Raw genomic sequence first — 19,126 nt, 5'->3', positions numbered from 1 at the left:
AATTTGCTTGACCAAAGAGAGGCAGATGGTACTGTGCAAAACACTAAACCATTAAATAAAGTACCAAAATACATCAAGAGATGACGTAAACAGGTGAAAAATAACATTGATTTTCATCAACAAATAGCACAGAAAATAAAATTAGAAAAATGTGTTACATGTGTCAGCTTAACACCTAAGAACATAAGCAATGCCTCCACTGGGTCAGACCCGAGGTTCATCATGCCCAGCAGTCCGCTCACGCGGCGGCCCAACAGGTCCAGGACCTGCGCAGTAGCTCCCTATCTATACCCCTCTATCCCTTTTTCCAGCAGGAATTTGTCCAATCCTTTCTTGAAATCCAGTACCGTACTCTGTCCTATTACGTCCTCTGGAAGTGCATTCCAGGTGTCCACCACACGCTGGGTAAAGAAAAACTTCCTAGCATTTGTTTTGAATCTGTCCCCTTCCAATTTTTCTGAATGCCCTCTTGTTCTTATATGTTTTGAAATTATATCTGCACTGGGGTATAATAACAGACAAGCTAAAACCACAGAATTAATAATTGATAAAACATTTCAGGAGGCTCTGACACTTTCCACCCTAAAAAAATAAATAACACATTTTACTATCTTAAGAAAGAAGGAGCTAAATGGACATGTATAACATTATATAGAAAATACATACCGGGAAGGTGAACAAGGTGTGTAAATGGCTATGGAGGAGTAGCTTAATGGTTAGTGGGAAACTGGGATCAATTCTCACTGCAGCTCCTTGTGACTCTGGGCAAGTTTCATAACCTCCCATTGCCCCAAGTACAAAAAAAAACAAAAACTTAGATTGTGAGCCCACCAGGCACAAAAAAAGTATCTGCATATAGTGTGTCCAGCACTTTGTATGTCTGGTAGCACTAGAGAAATGATTAGTAAGAGTGTACCATTCTGAAAAAGTAGATATTATCCCCTTCTACCAGCAGATGGAGGTACAGAAAACAAATACAAGATAATCTTATAGTCTACATATACCATGATGTTCAGTGCGGATAACTGAATTAAAGATAACTATCAGACATTGGGAAATGTATAAAAACAAAGGCCAATAAGCAGCCAAAGAAATTATATTTTTTTCTTAAAAAGGTGAGTCTTTAAACATTTTCTAGTTTCCTTGTAGCAAAAGGTATAGAAGTATGCACAGCTTGATAAGACAGAGAAGAACTGGTCACTATAATCTGCTAATGCTCAGTAGAAAGTTGCAGTATTTTTCTCTATCTCTGGCACATGAAAGGTCATTCAGATGGTGACCCTGGCCTAGTTCCCAGATTTGCAAGCTGTGTCCGCACAGATCAATAGAGCCTAAGGACCACTCAGTTGCGGCTCAGTGTGAGTTTAACATTCCAAGAGACAGGATGTCAGGAGAGTCCTCGTGCAAATTAAGTAAGAAACTGCTAGATTTGGAGCTCCGTTCAGTGATAAAAATTTCTCACAAAAGAAGGGAAAAAGCCAGAGGAGATCCATGACTGCATTACTGCAGTTTATGGTGAATCTGCCCCATCATCCTACAAAGTAAAATTTTGGAGCAGGCAGTTCAAGTGGGGTAGAGCACAGTTCTTCAACCGCCAGTCCGCGGACCGGTGTCGGTCCGCAAAAAAATCTTGCCAGTCCGCGAAGGATTCAGACCCTGCCGCAGCATAAGGTGCCGGCGTCAGCTGACATGCAACTTCCTGTTGCCGTCGCTATGCCGGCACTCCTGCATGCCACCACCGACTCCTGCCGCGTATGTCTCCGCACCCCCAGAAAACCAGCGGCAGGTCTGTGTGCTTTTAACTTCGGCACACAGCTACCCCTAGGCAGTATTTTAGCGCGGTTTCATGAGGCAGCCTCGGGGCCTTTGGTAGGCCGGCCCACATCGCATCATCGAAGCAGGCCGGCCTACCAAAGGCCCCGAGGCTGCCTCATGAAACCGCGCTAAAATATTGCCTAGGGGCAGCTGTGTGCCGAAGTTAAAAGCACACAGAGCTGCCGCTAGCCTACAAAGAGGAAACATTTGCTGGAGAGGGAAAGAGGGAAGGGAGTAGGGGTGCTCCTGGACAAGGGAGGGGAAGGGGCTACTGCTGGCAGGGGAGAAGGGAAAGGGAAGAGAGTTACTGTTGGATAAAGGGGAGGAAGAAAGGGAGAAGGTACTGCTGGATAGGGGAGGAGGAACATTGGAAGGAAACAGCTGGCAGGGAGATTAGAGGAGAGGAAGGAGTCAGGATGGAATGGAGAGATCAGATGAGGGAAAGTGGAGAGACAGAGGAATGACAAGGTAGAGAGAGATTGATGCTGGGAAGGGGGGTCAGATGAAAAATAAGGAAAGAGGGACAAAGATGCTAGATCTGGGGTAGGAGAGAGGGACATAGAAAGAACGCAGATACCATATGGGAGGGGGAGGGATAGAAGACAGACAGTGGATGGAAGAGGCAGATGCTGGATTGAAGAGACAGAGGGCAGACGCTGGATGGAAGAGAGTGAAAAGACGATGAAAGCAGAAACCAGAGACGACAAAAGGTAGAAAAAAATAATTTTATTTCTATCTTGTGATTAGAATATATCAGATTTAAAATATGTATCCTGCTAGAGCTGATGTTAGACATAACTGGGGAGTGCAAAGCCCAGGCAGTGCGTCTTTAGCTTCCAGCTGGCTTAGGGCTCTCTCTGACCAGGAGGCAGTTGCCCTAGTTGCACTCCCCCTAACATCATTCCTGCCATGTGTGACTGCGGTATTCTGTTAGCATGATATTTGTGTAGCATTCTGTAATAATTTGGCTTATTCAGTTTTCTTGATAGTAGAGGGGATATATGTGAAGGGGAGGGGAGACGGGGGTTTTGTTGATCTTTGCCCTGTATTATTTATATTTATAAATGACAATTGTACAGAATATTGTTTCTCTTTATACTGTAATAAAATATGTTCAATATAAAATCATAACTATTTGAGGCTTGTGCGGATGGGATCAGATGGTTAACGGGACCAAGCTTGCGGAGACAGGGCGGCAATGGGGTTTTTAAAAATTTCAGTCTTATTAGTTTGCCAGTCCACGAAATAATTATTTTATTTCCGCCAGTCTATAGGTGTAAAAAGGTTGAAGAACATTGGGGTAGAGAGTCCATTGAAGATGACCCTCCCACTGGGCAGCCTAAGGAAGCAACTTCCACAGAAATACACAAGAAAGTTGAGAATTTAATTTTGTCAGACAAATGAATTAAGGTTTTCCAGATAGCATAAGAAATGAGCATCTTAGCAGGTACAGTTTGGAAAATAATTAATGAAATGTTGGGCATGTCCAAGGTTAGTGCAAGATGGGTTCCAAAAATGCTGATGCCATGTCAGAAGGTCACAAGGTTCTAGTGCTGTCAGGAGAATCTGGAGATGCTCTGTGAAGTCCAAGTGAATTTTTTTCATCATTTGGTGACTGGAGATGAGACTTGGGTCTATCATAGAGATCCTGAGAGTAAAAGGAAGCACAAGTCATCCCCCACCCTCCAAAAAGTTCAAGACAGAAAAATCTGCAGGCAAAGTCATGGCAACTGAGTCCTGGGATAATGATGGACTTTTGCTTCTGGAGTTCATGCCACACAAGACAACCATAACCGGGGAGAGTTACGTCAACACAGTGATCACTTTGTGGGAGTCGAGGAGAAAAGACAAGGGAAAACTTACAGCAGACGTGCTGTTACTTCACGACAATGCACTGGTGCACATGTCACAACAGTCAGTAGCTGCCATCCAAGAATGTGGGTTTCAGCAGCTGAAAACCAAAAAAGTGGAGAAGGGACACTAGTTAAAACACTGCAAGGACAACCAGTTTATTGAAGTACTAGTCTTTAAGCCCGTTACATTAACTAGAGTAGATGCTAGAGTAGATGTCTGTCTGGGTATTTTTTTTCTTTGTCTCTCTCTCTCCTTGCACGCTGCCTGTCTGTCATTTTTTCTGTCTGTGAATCTCCCTGTGTCCTAAGTGCCCTCAGTGCCTCCTTCCTATGTCCTTAGTACCCCTTCCTATGTCCTTAGTGCCCCCAGTGCCTCCTTCCTCCCCTCACCCCCCCTCTGATGCCAGCCTGCCTTCCTGCCTCCCATCCCCCTTCCATTGAAACACTCCCCGATGCCAGCCTGCCTGCCTCCCATCCCCCTGAGCAGTATGTTTCCATGGAAACCACCCCACCTCCCCCCCCGAATCCAGCCTGCCTGCCTGCCATTGAAACCCCCCCACCCCCCCTCCGATGCCAGCCTGCCTGCCATTGAAACCCCCCCCCCACCCCCCTCCTATGCCAGCCTGCCTCCCATCCCCCTGAGCAGCATGTTTCCATGGAAACCACCCCACTTCTCCGATGCCAGCCTGCCTGCCTGCCTGCCTTCCATTGAACCCCGCCCACCCCCTCCGTGGCCTGCATCCCCCTTCCATTGAACCCCCCCAATGCCAGTCTTCCTGCCTGCCTGCAGCATGTTTCCATGAAACCTCCCCCCCCCCCTCCGATGCCAGCCTCCCTGCCTGTCTCCCAACCCCCTTCCATTGAAACCCCCCCCCCCATGCCAGCCTGCCTCATCAGGGACCCAGCAGAGGAAATTAGGCCAGTAGAAGACCTGAAGCAGCTCCAACTTGTTGACCGCGACAACTGACTTTAAAGCATTCCGAAAAGAAATAAAAACACTACTATTCAAAAAACATATTCAGTTAACCTAACCTCCCCCTCCTCCTATCCCCTCTGCAAATTTCCCCCGAACTACCCATCCCTCTGGTAACTTCTTTTCTTTGTCACAAAATATAACCTGAAACCTCATTATGTAACCTGAAACCAGCTACCTTCCAATGTAATGTAACTTCCTGGAAATGTCCAGTTATTTTCCAATGTAATCCGCTTAAAACCGCAAGGTACAGGCGGAATAGAAGTCACTAATGTAGTGTAATGTAATGTTTAGTGTGCCTGGGACGCTGCTGGAGCTGCCAGGTTTGTCAGCCATCTAGTGGTGGGAGGGTCGGCTGGGAGGGTCAACGGGGGTTTCTGTTGTGCCGGGTAGGGTCGGCGGGGGGGGGGGGGGGAGTCGCGGCGTGTTAGTGGTGTGCCTAGGATGGGGTGGAGGGGGGATTTGCGGCATGTTAGTGGTGTGCCTAGGGTTGGCGGAGGGGGAGGTGGGAGTCGCAGCTGTTACCTGGCCGATCCTTACATTCGCGCATGCTCACTCCTGCGTCCACAGACCTACAGATCATGGAAGCACGCAGTTCAGAGTGCGCATGCGCGGCTAGGGTTTTATTATTATTGATTAACAAATTTAAAATTTAAAATTTAAAACTACAAGTACACATATATAACATATGCACAGAATGTGACAGGCATAAATAAGTCCTTTGTAATGAAACATATACTGGACCCCAGACCTTCGTATTGTAATGTACACTGGACCCCAACACGGTCCGTGTTTCGGCCAAAGGGCCTTCCTCAGGGGTGTAAAGAAAAGCCTAAGAGAACAAAACAGCACAATGAAAATGAACCATAAAAATACAAACATACAAATGATATGCAATATGTACCAGAGGTTATGTACTCTAAAAATATGTACCCTAAAAATATAACTAAAGTGTACATATAAATAGCATCTTAAACCACAATGAACTGATATGATGAAAAAATGATAAATACATAATAAGAGAATAAAATAATAAATACATTTATGGAATGTGGATACCTTAAAATAATAATATCATATGAGTAAAGCAAGAATGATCCAAGGGAAAATCATAGAGAGTGAATACAGCAGAGATGATCTAAGGCAGGGGTGTCAAACTCAATCACATTAAGGGGCCAAAATCCAAAACACAGACTAAGTCGTGGGCCAGACCCTGCCTAATCTCTGCCCCAGACCCCGTCCCTGTGTATCGGCTCCTCATGCGTCCTGCGCCTTAACCGGAAGCCTTCTCTCTGGCGTCGCAACGTCAGAGGGAATGCTTCTGGATGAGGCATGGTATACGTGAAGAGACGCTGCATGCGGCTTCGTGCACACTGCAGCTGTGAGAAGGAAGGAGCCAGCCACAAGATAACACTGGAGGCATAGGACCATGGGCTGCATAAAATGAGCAGGCGGGCCGAGTTTGGCCCGTGGGCCTTGAGTTTGACACCTGTGATCTAAGGTAAAAATAACAGAAATAAACCCAAACCTACCCAGTAGATGGCGCCAAATTTTTTAAAAAATCAAGCCAAAATCTGGACTAAAAAATAAATTAATTAATCAATCAATCGATAAATATCCATTGCAATATAAAAACTTCCAAGAAAAGGAAAGACCCATAAAAACCAATTGAAACAAATGCCAACTGAAAATAAAACACACAAGAAGTACCGTATTTTTCGCTTCATAAGACGCATTTTTTTTCCATCCAAAACTGAGTGGAAATTTCAGTGCATTTTATGAAGCAAAGGTAACTTTTTTAAAACACTCCCCACCCACTCCAGTGTACCTTTTTAAAATGACCCATTCGTTGGGGATACTCGGGCTGACTGCTGCCCGCCGCTGCTCCACAACTCAGAGAAGGGAAGGGAAGGGCCAGCGTGCAGCAATTGCCCATTGCTGGCCCACAAGCCTTCTCCCAACATCAGAACTGACGTCAGTTCTGACGTCGGGCGAAGGCTTGTGGGCCGGCAACATGCAATCGCTGTACACTGGCCCTTCCCTTCTTTGAGTTGCAGCATAGCGGTGGCGGACCAGGGCCGGAGGAGGAGGAATCGATGGAGAGTAGGCAGGTTTCAGCGCGCAGGGGTGGAGGAAGGCAGTTTCCAGTGCAGCAGGGAGGACGAAGGACAAAGGCTGGAAGGCAATGAGGGCAAGAAGGCATGAACTCGGGACATGGGAGGGAGGGAGAACGAAGGACAAAGGCTAGAAGGCAGTGAGGGGGCACGATCTCGGGACATGGGAGGGAGGGAGAATGAAGGACAAAGGCTAGAAGGCAGTGAGGGGGCACAAACTCGGGACATGGGAGGGAAGTTGGTCAAAGAACAAAGGCTGGAAGGCAGTGAGTGGGAAGGGGCACGAACTTGGGACATGGGAGGAAGGGAATAGAAAGGGACAATTCTTGGGCCTGCGTGAAGAAAGGAAGGAAGGAGACTCAAGAAATCACCAGACAACAAAAGTAGGAAAAATTATTTTATTTTCAATTTAGTGATCAAAATGTGTCAGTTATGATAATTTATATCTGCTGTGGTGTATTGTGTATATATGAAAAATGAAATGAACAGCCTGGCAGGGAAGGGGAGACAGGGTGCAGAGCCTGGTATATATAGTACACAATTTGGTCCAGAATGTTTTTTTTTCTGGTTTTCCTACTCTAAATCTAAGGTGCGTCTTATGGAGCGAAAAATACGGTATACACTCAAACAGAGAACATGGCAAAAAGACAAAAAAAACAAAAGAAAAAAGCTAAAAGCCAGGATGAAAAGAAGGATAAGCACCACAAAAGATACCAAAAGCATACTTAAATTACCTTGCGGTACATGCTAAACAAATCCTACTGCCTGGCAACAATATTCAAGCAAAGCACTAAAAAAAACAAAACAAAAAGAGGCAGTGTGAACAATGTAAATAGAAAAACATTAAAAAAGTAACAGAAAGGCTGGAGCCATACGCATAAAAAATGAAACCATAAAAATGAAACCAAAGGGTCTTACCAATCTTGAAAAAAACACCACAGGAACTCGAGAATCGCTGCTGAGTGGAGATGCGCCTGAAAACGAAAGTGAATATGTAAGCTGAAAAATGGGCAGCGTGTTGACGTCACATGAACAACAGATCTATGAGGGGACGAACATTCTACCAAAGAGAGAGCTGGAAGCAATACAGGACCTGGACACAGAAGGAGATGATGAAATTCCCATCTTTAATTTGTCTTAAACCAGCCTGTCAAATGATGAATTGAATGTACTAAAGATGGGTCTGAACTTCGTCCCTACAAGCTCCTACAATGCGTTCCAGACTAGAATAGATTTGTTTAAATTTTAGAGGGGACATGATCGAAACATTCAAGGTACTGAAGGGGATAGACTTAATAGATAAGGACAGGTTGTTCACCCTCTCCAAGGTAGGGAGAACGAGAGGGCACTCTCTGAAGTTAAAAGGGGATCGATTCCGTACAAACGTAAGGAAGTTCTTCACCCAGAGAGTGGTAGAAAACTGGGAACGCTCTTCCAGAGGCTGTTATAGGGGAAAACACACTCCAGGGATTCAAGAGAAAGTTAGACAAGTTCCTGCTGAACAAGGACATACGCTGGTAGGGCTATTCTCAGTTAGGGCGCTGGTCTTTGACCAGAGGGCCACCGCGTGAGCGGACTGCTGGGCATGATGGACCACTGGTCTGACCTAGCAGCGGCAATTCTTATGTTCTTATTGAATATTCAAAAAGGAATGTTTTGAATAGTGCAGTCACTTCAATTCTGAAGAAAGCATGAGGGTCTGAGGGATGGGAAGGGTATTAGGGGGGGTGTGAAAGAGTTGTTTTGGGAGGCTTTGACTGAGAGAATATGGATCTGAATAGTGTATAATACACTTGCATTAGATTTTCCTTTATTTCTATTCCATATTTTAATTCCCTATCAACCTGCACAACCTCTCTGTTCTTCCCCACATTATATTAATAGTATCCTTTTATTATCAACTCTAGAAGTAGGTCTTGTCAGACAAATCTGATCAATTTCTTTGGCTGGGTGACAAGAGAATTGGCTAGAGGATGTGCGCTAGATGTGGTGTATTTAGATTTTAGCAAAGCCTTTGACAGTGTTCCACACAGACATCTAACAAATAAACTAAGTGCCCTCGGGATGGGTCCCAAAGTGACGGGCTGGGTGAAGAACTGGTTGAGTGGAAGGCGACAGAGGGTAGACATCAATGGAGATCGCTCTGAGGAAAGGGATGTTACCAGTAGTGTGTCACAAGGTTTTGTTCTTGGGCCTGTTCTTTTTAACATTTTTATAAACGATATTGCTGAAGGGTTGTCAGATAAGATTTGCCTCTTTGCGGATGATACCAAAATCTGCAATAGAGTAGACACGCCGGATGGTGTGAATAACATGAAGAAAAACCTAGGGAAGCTTGAAGAATGGTCTAAAATTTAGCAGCTAAAATTTAATGCTAAGAAATGCAAGGTCATGCATTTGGGCTGCAAAAACCCAAGGGGGCGGTACAGTTTAGGGGGTGAAGAACTTATGTGCACGACAGAAGAGCGGGACTTGGGTGTGTTTGTATGTGATGATCTTAAGGTGGCCAAACAGGTTGAAAAGATGACGGCGAAAGCTAGAAGGATGCTAAGGCACATAGGAAGAGGTATGGCTACTAGGAAAAAGGAGAACATAAGAATTGCCGCTGCTGAGTCAGACTAGAGGTCCATCATGCCCAGCAGTCTGCTCACGCGGCAGCCCTCTGATCAAAGACCAGCGCCCAAACTGACACTAGCCCTACCAGCGTACGTCCTTGTTAAGCAGGAGCTTGTCTAACTTAGTCTTGAATCTCTGGAGGATGTGTTCCCCTATGATAAACTCTGGAAGAGCGTTCCAGTTTTCTGCCACTCTCTGAGTGAAGAAGAACTTCCTTACGTTTGTACGAAATCTATCCCCTTTCAATTATAGAGAGGTATTGATGCCCCTGTATAAGACTTTGGTGAGACTTCATTTAGAGTATTGTGTACAATTCTGGAGGCCGCACCTTCAAAAAGATATAAAAAGGATGGAGTCGGTCGAGAGTAAGGCTACTAAAATGGTGTGTGGTCTTCGTCATAAGGCATATGGAGAAAGACTTAAAGATCTCAATCTATATACTTTGGAGGAAGGACGGAAGAGGGGAGATATGATAGAGACATTTAAATATCTACGTAATGTAAATGTGCATGAGGCAAATCTCTTTCATTTGAAAGGAAACTCAGCAATGAGAGAGCATAGGATGAAGTTAAGAGGTGATAGGCTCTGGAGTAATCTGAGGAAATACTTTTTTACGGAAAGGGTGGTAGATGCGTGGAACAGTCTCCCAGATGCATTGGCAGTATATTAACTCTGGAAGTCCAATAATACAAACAGCTAACGAGCAGAAAGCGGGAGACAGTTTTGATCTTACTGGTTTCTTGGATGACTCGGGCTCTGTAGTGATTAAAGCAACCCTTATTGCAACTTTTGCTTTAGAGTAATTGCTCCTTTGACCCATTCCCCTCCTACCTATACGAGAACATTCCCGCTCAGGCTATTTCATCTATCACCATTCTCATAAACTCCGCCCTTCAGTCGGGCCATTTCTCCCCAGAAATGGGTCATATCGCCTTGACCCCACTACTGAAAAAATCTGACCTTGACCCTTCCATACCATCCAGCTATCGTCCAATTGCAAATATCCCTCTCCTAACCAAGATGCTAGAGTCCATCATTTCTTCCCAACTCTCATCATACTTTGAGAGATTCTCTATTCTTTTACCCTATCAATATGGCTTTCGTCCTAACTTCAGCACCGAATCCCTACTGTCTTCCTTGATTTCAAGGGTTCAACAACTTCACTCTCGAAACAAGTTCACCATCCTCCTACAATTTGACCTTTCTGCTGCTTTCGACGTTGTTCACCATGATATTCTTGTTTACCAACTCTCTGAGATAGGTATCAACTCCATAGTCCTAGGTTGGTTCTCTAAATTCCTCCGCTCTCGTTCATACATTGTTAACATGAATGGCACCTCATCCTCCCCCTGGAAACCGAATTGTGGAGTCCCGCAAGGCTCTCCACTATCCCCTATCCTTTTCAACATCTATATGTCCTCCCTAAAACTCCTCCACCTATTCCCCCTTGAAACAATTTACACTTATGCAGACGACATCCTCGTCCTCCTCGAGACCGATTCGAACCTCACCGACCTGTCTAAGAACATATCCTCTTGTATAATGAACCTAAAATCCTGGGCCCACACTGTGCAAATGAAATTGAATGAGTCCAAAACAAGACTTCTTTGGCTCAGTCCAAAACTAGATCACCTACCCATCTCCATCCCACTACCCTCTGGCTCCTCTCTGCAGCTTGAGTTCTCGAGCAAGGTCTTGGGCATCATCATTGATTCCACATTGTCCTTCAATGACCATCTCCAATCCTTGGTAAAAAAAAATGCTTTTTCAGCCTTCACATGCTGAGGAAAGTTAGATCCTGCTTCCATTAAAACATTTTACCCTTCTTGTCCAATCCATCATCCTCTCCAGATTGGACTATTGCAACTCTATCTACTTAAGCCTAACTAAGAAAAACCTCCACAGACTCCAACGGATCTAGAATGCCGCGGCCAAGCTCATCTTCGCTAAAAGTAAATTTGACCATGTCTCCCCGCTCCTGGCCAAGCTCCACTGGCTTCCGATAATCGCCAGGGTCCACTATAAATGCGCCTGTTTAACTTTCAGAATCCTATATGGTATCCTCCCTCCCTTTATCCCTCTTTCTTGGAATTCCTCAAACCCTAATACCACCAGATCCTCCCACAAATTAAAACTATCCTTCCCCTCGCTAAAAGGCATTTCCCACACAGGAAAGCTAGGGACCTCCCTCCACTTCAAAATCACTGAGCTTTGGAACAACCTTACCTCCCCTCTTCGGAACTTGAGCTCTCTCCAAGTTTTCCGCAAACATCTGAAAACCTGGCTTTTCTCAAAAAATGTAAGTCTCCCTCCAACTTAGGAATCAAGGAAACTCTTATATCTTGGCATTCCAAGTCCTCTAAATTTTCTTCACACTTCTACCTCTAACCCTCTGTTATAGTTCCTTCCTATTTCTCCTACTGTAAACCGTGTCGGGCTCTACGAACGTGGAGATGATGCGGTATACAAACCTAAGGATTAGATTAGATTAGAGTACAATAGAAATTGGATTCTTCATTTGTTTTATGTTGGTTTTTTTTTTTATTTCTTTATTCATTTTATAACTTACATCTGTAACATTTCTAAAAATTGTAAACTGCATAGAACTTCATGGTCCTGCGGTATATAAACTGTTATTATTATTATTATTACATCAAGTGTACAATAAATATCAAACAATTATAGTACAATAAGACTTGAAAATCTACAATATCATACAACAAGAAGATTTAACACCCACCCCCCTCCCAAATTCATATACAACTAAAATATACCACAAGAAAATAATATCTTATGTCATTCATAAATATATTATTAGTGGAAAACCAAGAATCCCCCTCCCCACCCCAAATCCATATGAGTATTAAATGCTTCATTTGTTTTTTCAATTTAAAGATGTGAAGTTTCTGGGTCATTCAGTCATGATTTTTCTTGACTTTTGTAGAGCCACACAATTGAAAGAAAGGCTTTTTTAGCTCTTAAATTCCAAGTTTTGGCTCTCAAAGGAATTTTTTTCCTTCAATTTCCATGTAAATGTATTATTAAGATTTTGGAGACAACTTATGTTTTTCAAGACCCAGAACATTTAAAGAATTTGCTGGAATCAAGACAGGCTCCAACTCCTATAGCTGTATCTACTCCTTTAGATGTATAATTTGACGCAGAAGTAAAGTGGTGCTCTGCCTTAGTCCAATTAAGAATTTTCCTGTATTTCCTTAACCCCTGAAAGATTACTTGTAAGTCTTGTCTCCCCCAACTTTAGGTTATTTCTTATTTACTTTGAGGCTGAAATAGAAGCTTGCTGAGTAGTTGATTATATTTCTGGAAAGTTTTTTTATTGCAATAATCTATTTTCTTGAACAAGTGTAAGCTTGTAAATTGTGAAATTTGTATAAATAAATAAAATCTCAGTATGTATACTTTAAAGGAAATGCAGGAGAGAGGAGATATGATAGTAACTTTTAAATACCCACGTGGTGTAAAATGTGCATGAGTAGAGTCTCTTTCATTTGAAAGGAAGGTCTGGAATGAGAGGGCATAGGATAAAGTTATCCTAGTAGTGGATTTCCCCAAGCCATCTCAATAATGGCCTATGGACTTCTCTTTTAGGAAACTATCCAAACTTTTTTTAAACCCCGCTAAGCTAACTAATTTCACTACATTCTCCAGCAATAAATTCCAGAGTGTAATTACACATTGTGTGAAGCAATATTTTCTTCAGTTTGTTTTAAATCTACTACTTAGTAGCTTCATCATATGCCCCCTAGTCCTAATGTTTTTGGAAAGAGTAAACAAGCGATTCACATCTACCCTTTCATCACTCTCCCACCCGATACACCTACTGACCACTTATCCAGACTAGCAGGGTGGCAAAATAAGAAAAAGAAACTGCAGGGTCGCATTGTTCCTCCTCCTCCTCCTCGCTGCTGCTGGTTCTGCCCATTTCTAATGTCACTTCTAGTTATGTGGTTTGTTTTTATGTGTTCAGCAGGTGCAGCGTTGCGATGAGGATTTTTGGGGGTGCCATGGCTCTCCCCATTTTGAAACCTATGCATTGTCCTTTATCAAACCCAGCTCATATCATATCAAGGAGTGATATTAGCAAGATCTCCATGTCGTGAAACTATCTTAAATTGAGAATTGGAGAAGCTGGGTCTCTTTTCCCTGGAGAAGAAGAGACTTAGAGGGGATATGATAGAGACTTATAAGATCATGAAGGGCATAGAGAGAGTAGAGAAGGACAGATTCTTCAAACTTTCGAAAAATAAAAGAACAAGAGGGCACTCGGAAAAGTTGATAGGGGACAGATTCAAAACAAATACTAGGAAGTTATTTTTTACCCAACATGTGGTAGACACCTGGAATGCGCTTCCAGAGGATGTTATAGGGCAGAGTACGGTACTGGGGTTTAAGAAGGGATTGGACAATTTCCTACTGGAAAAAGGGATGGAGGGGTATAGATAGAGGATTACTGCACAGGTCCTGGACCTGTTGGGCCACCGCGTGAGCGGACTGCTGGGCACGATGGACCTCAGGTCTGACCCAGCGGAAGCATTGCTTATGTTCTTATACCAAATTAATAATTGTCCAAAATTGCATGAGTTGACACAAATCCAGCATTTGCTCATAGACTACTTAATATGGTAACGAATAGATTGGATGATAATTCCCAATAACTGTCTTTATCTAGCATGGAGTTTTTGAGTACTGGTTTCTCTAGCCACCTTTAACAATGCAGGCAAGATCCCTTCAGTCAAAGACAAATTAATCATACATACAAAAGCATCAATAACACTTCCCCCCTAAAGTTCTCAACACAGGATGATTTAAAATATCTAACTTACATAGTTTAGAGTTAACACTAGTTACCAATTTTCTGACAAAGTCAGTAGTAACTACTTGAAAACTAAGCCAGAGTTCACTGTCTGGCAAAGGACAATCATTTACCTTTGGAAAAGAGTTTCCCCCAAACTGTTTCTTGATTAATTCCACCTATAAGTATCTTTGTTTTCTCTTGAAAGAAGGTTGCATTACTCAGGTGCAGGGTCATCTGTGATTAGGGGAATCAGTAGCATCTTCCTCAGCTTCTACTGCCAGCACTTGTGGCATGTGTGATATGATACTACTCAGAGTACCAGCATCAATGGCTCATGAAGGAGCTACCGAGCTGTGCACGGGAGTTTCTGAACATCTTTGGGGAGATCATCACCTGGCAAGGTTTGCGGTTTTCCACCAGCTACCTCAGCAGTGTTCTACCCGTTGTACCTTTGCAGATGCAGAGCTCAGTCGTGGCATAATCCTCTCTCTCACTGCTGGTGTGTCCTTTGGTGTGTTTGGCAAGAGTGGCGGTGGGGACGGCAAGAGAGATGATGGCATGGTACCAGCATGGGGGGAGAGAGGAAAATGTGTCACACTTGTGCTTTTTTTCTCCACCTTCCTTTCATTTCATGAACACCTCTACCTCTCAAGTTTTTTCTTTCTCACATCCTCAGCCAGTATTGCATTTGGGCAGATTTCCTTATCTACTTTTTTTTTTGGCAGTTGTTCTGTGAATGCACATGAGTCTCTTGTTTTGGTTTCTGACTCTTAGCCCAAGTCCTCTTGTGTACAGCAGTAAAGTATATAGTATTTTTGGTTGTGAGCCCCTCTGACCAGGATTATACTGTAAAAACATAGCTCAAATGTTACTTTCTTCTCTTGTTTCTTTTTACAGTGAGGGTGGAGCCTTGGCAGTTGGTGAAGCGACACCTCGGCTGCTTAGTTTCCCTGAGCTATGTCACTGCCTGGCTGAGAGCTGGATCACATGCAGGCTGTACCTACAAGAGATGCTGCAGTATAAAAGACAGCATCCTGGAAAGGTAAGTTCGAGTCTTCACCGAGCTTAGGCCCTGATGCACTACAGCCAGCGATTGTTGCTAAACCTGTTTTAACAGCTTTAGTGACTATCGCTCACTGCATGGTTTTCTGCACGATCCGACCATGCAAATAAGCTGATTAATATTAAAATGCCATATAAACTTGTAAAGTGATTGATGCTCTAACATGGCTTCCCCATGCACTATATCTGCCCCACCCCCGCCCGTGATGGCACTCCTCGGAGAATTGGCACCGGGAACCTTCCACCGCCCTCCCCTCATGCCAGCAAAAACAGCAGGGGGAATGCCCACATCCTCCTGCCATGCCAACCCCACCTTGCCTGCGGAAGAAAAAACGGCAGGAGGGATGCCCACTCCCTACTGCCACCAAAGTCCCACTCCTGTTCCAGGTTTGTGGTGTTGGTTCGTCGGAGAAAGCCGTCATCATCAGGGGTGGGGGGATTACTTTTCTTTTTTTTTGTGGGACAGATATTGTACATGTGTAATGTAGGCTGTAGATGCATCTTTGCGTTTACAACATTTCTAGAGCACTAATACGATTTTATAACAAGTTTTGTAGATCACTGGAAATGTCCAGTTTTACTCTTTTTGTGAACTGCATCGATCCGTAAGGTTTTGCAGTCTACAAATATAAATCTATTGTAATGTTGCTCAGAAGGAAAGGGTCTATTTGACATCATCTTCACTACTTGAGAGCCCATTAATGCTAGAGACAGAACTTGTATATGATCTGTAAACCACTTTGATTGTACCACAGAAAGGCAGTGTACCAAATGCCTTAACCCCCCACCCCCTCCCTGCTTATTTGATCTTCATTTTCTCCCCTCAGTTCTGTGCTCACGTCTGTTCGGGATGCCTGAGCCTGGTAGTGGTTGGACACTATATTCCTGGCATCATGATATCTTACATTATCTGTGAGTATTGTACACCTAGGCTGCTTTGGGTCTCACTCCTCAGCACTTGGGAAGTATATTGTAAGGTCTGTTGTTCTCATATCCCATCCCATGGTTAGTGGATCAGGGCCACCATATCTGGTTCTGTAAGTGTTCTGAGGCCTGGTTCTGTAAATGTGTTGAGGCCTGTCACCTGGTAGTGGTGATCCGATATCCATCTAATTCTGAGCCCGGGGAGGGTAGGTGACCAGTTTGGAGGGACTGAAATGGTAGACACAACTTTGTACAGTGAGCCATCTTCTTTTTGCCAAAATCTATAAATGAGAGAAAACATTTAACATATTTATAGTTTTAGATAGAATAAAGTCATCCAATGATTGCTTTCAGTCTTCCTATGTAGGTCTTGCGTGCTCTTAGCTATGAATACCTTACTTATGTGACCAACAACTAAGAACATATCCATTTTCTGTTAACATACAAGCAGGCCCACCTGGCCTGCCCAGTTTAAAAGCTTCACTTTAATCTGATAAAACACACACTGAAAATATTCATGCTATTTCTTGTACAATCCCTCTGGAGGCTGAACTCGAGGGATCTTGTATGTGTGGTAACTTCTGCTGTAGGGCTACTAAAACTTGATCCCTCCCCTTTGGGCTACCTGCCTGGGAGTTTCCTGTCATGCCCAGTTTTGTACCTGCAGCTTCTCTGCATGGTTGAAATCAGTCTCTTCTGCTCGTCTCATGATTTGTTTTCAATTCCTAGTCTTTTTTTAATTTATTTCATGAGTTTGCCCACGTTCTGCGGATCAACTCTGTGCAAGTGATCCTTTGGCGGGAGATCGCAGACATTTTACATTTTGTCTGCTTCTGGAGGGTGCTCTGTGAGCTTAAACTGCAGTAAGCCCTCTAGACAGCCTGAAGATTGGATCAGGTCTCCGGGATCAGGAGCCATCTCTCCCCCGGTTCGTCTGCAAAGGGGTAGAGCGCAGGCTGCTGCAGTTTCTGTGGAGGTATGCCGGGATCGGAACCGGACCATGTGTCTTCCCTAATTTCCTTGAGGGGTCCTGGTGATCGTGATCTGTGGTGACAGAGAAGGTGAGGCGGTCAGAAGACCTGAAAAATCCAGTTTAATCAACTCCTGAGGTACTGATTCCAAATCCAACTGCCTACTAGATAACTGCCCTCCAACCATCATGAAAACTGCCCCCCTCCCCTTCAAAGCAGAACTCTTCAACTGGATCACCCTGTGCATGTCAACCGGCCACTTCCCACTGGAACTTGGACACATCCTCTTATCTCCAATAATTAAAAACCCTAAAGAATCCCCCTCTGTAACCTCCAACTACAGACCCATAGCCAATATTCCTCTCTTCCTAAAAATCATGGAAGGACTTGTCAATCACCATCTCACGTCTTACCTAGAGAAATTTAACATCCTCCATGACTCCCAGTCTGGATTCCGCACCAATTACAGTACGGAAACTGTGCTAGCCTCACTAACCAATCACCTCCTCCAACTATTCTCACTGGGAAACAGCGCACTGCTACTCCAGTTCGACCTCAGCAGTGCCTTCGACCTAGTAGACCATGACATTCTGATTAGCTGCCTCGACTCCATAGGCATCTCCGGACAAGTACTAACCTGGCTCACAGGCTTCCTAAAAAACCGAACCTACCAAGTCCACAATGACGGAACCTTCTCCCATACATGGAGCAACCCCTGTGGAGTCCCCCAAGGCTCCCCCCTATCCCCGTCACTATTCAATATTTACATGGCATCTCTGGGTCACATGTTATCGAACCGTAACCTGAAATCCTACATTTACGCAGATGACATTACAATCATCATACCCATCACCTCACTGTCATATGAGACAGAACAATACATCTCTACGGTCCTCACCATGGTAGAAAACTGGACCACTTGCTTCAAACTGAAACTAAACCCAGAAAAAACCAAGTTCTTCCTTGCAAGTCCCAACCACAAACTAACGTCCACCACCCTGCAACTCAATGGTTTAACGTATCCAATCAACTCTACCATAAAAATCCTCGGAGTCATATTGGACCGATGCCTCACTCTAGAAGATCACACTAACACCCAGATCAAAAAATGCTTTTCCACCCTTTGGAAACTCCGCTCCATCAAACATTACTTTGATTTCCCCACCTTCAGTTTGCTGGTCCAATCCTTAATTCTAAACTCCCTGGATTACTGCAATATCATATACCTGGGCTCCTACAAGAAAACCACTAAACGACTACGACTTATCCAGAACACCGCCGTCCGCCTCATCTACGGGCTCAAAAAATCAGACCACATCAGCCCTTTCTACAGGAAACTTCACTGGCTACCGTTCGAAGCAAGGATCATCTTCAAATTCGCCTGCCTCTGCTTCAAAACCCTAACTGGCTCAGCCCTGATATATCTGTCACGCCACTTCACCTTCCCAGGTTCTAACCGTACACGTAATGCACACCTGTTTGCCTACCCCTCCCCAAAAGGATGCATCCACAAAAGATTCTTCGACAGGACCCTCTCCTTCCAGGCTGGCAAATGGAATGACTGCCTGTCCACTCTCATCTCTCTTGCCCCTACTTATCAATCGTTCAGGAAATCGCTCAAAACATACCTCTTTGACAAATTCCTCTAACCCCCGCTCCTCCCCTACCGAACTAATAATCCCTTGCCTATCTCCCTCTCCCTTCCCCTCCCCCCATGCAACAGTTACTGGATCATTTTTGTAATTATCACTGGTTTATACCATATAATTGCTAACTAACTCTCTGCACCTACATTGTATAAATCGCCCTGAACTGTCTTCTTGATATGCTGTAACCTCGATGTTAACTTCGCTGTAACCTTGATGTAACTTCACTGTTAATGTACAGTCTCTTATCCTGTAAACCGCTCTGAACTGTTTTGTGGTATTGCGGTATACAAAAATAAAGTTATTATTATTATTATTATTATTATTGCTTGTACT

General features: G+C 44.0%; 1 protein-coding gene across 2 annotated transcripts in view; it reads left to right on the top strand.

Annotated features, from left to right (window-relative positions):
* The window catches only part of RETREG2 (reticulophagy regulator family member 2), a 75,303-nt gene that overhangs the window by 36,934 nt on the left and 19,243 nt on the right, over positions 1-19,126 (top strand). For both annotated transcript variants that reach the window (XM_033945806.1, XM_033945807.1), the window contains exons 4-5: positions 15,085-15,229; positions 16,077-16,161. In XM_033945806.1, the coding sequence (XP_033801697.1) occupies positions 15,085-15,229; positions 16,077-16,161 (230 nt within the window). The remainder of the gene's footprint in view (positions 1-15,084; positions 15,230-16,076; positions 16,162-19,126) is intronic.

The sequence above is a fragment of the Geotrypetes seraphini genome, chromosome 5 (assembly GCF_902459505.1).
Source record: "Geotrypetes seraphini chromosome 5, aGeoSer1.1, whole genome shotgun sequence".
In the NCBI taxonomy this organism is placed as follows: Eukaryota; Metazoa; Chordata; class Amphibia; order Gymnophiona; family Dermophiidae; genus Geotrypetes; species Geotrypetes seraphini.
This window is presented reverse-complemented; position numbering and strand designations above follow the sequence as displayed.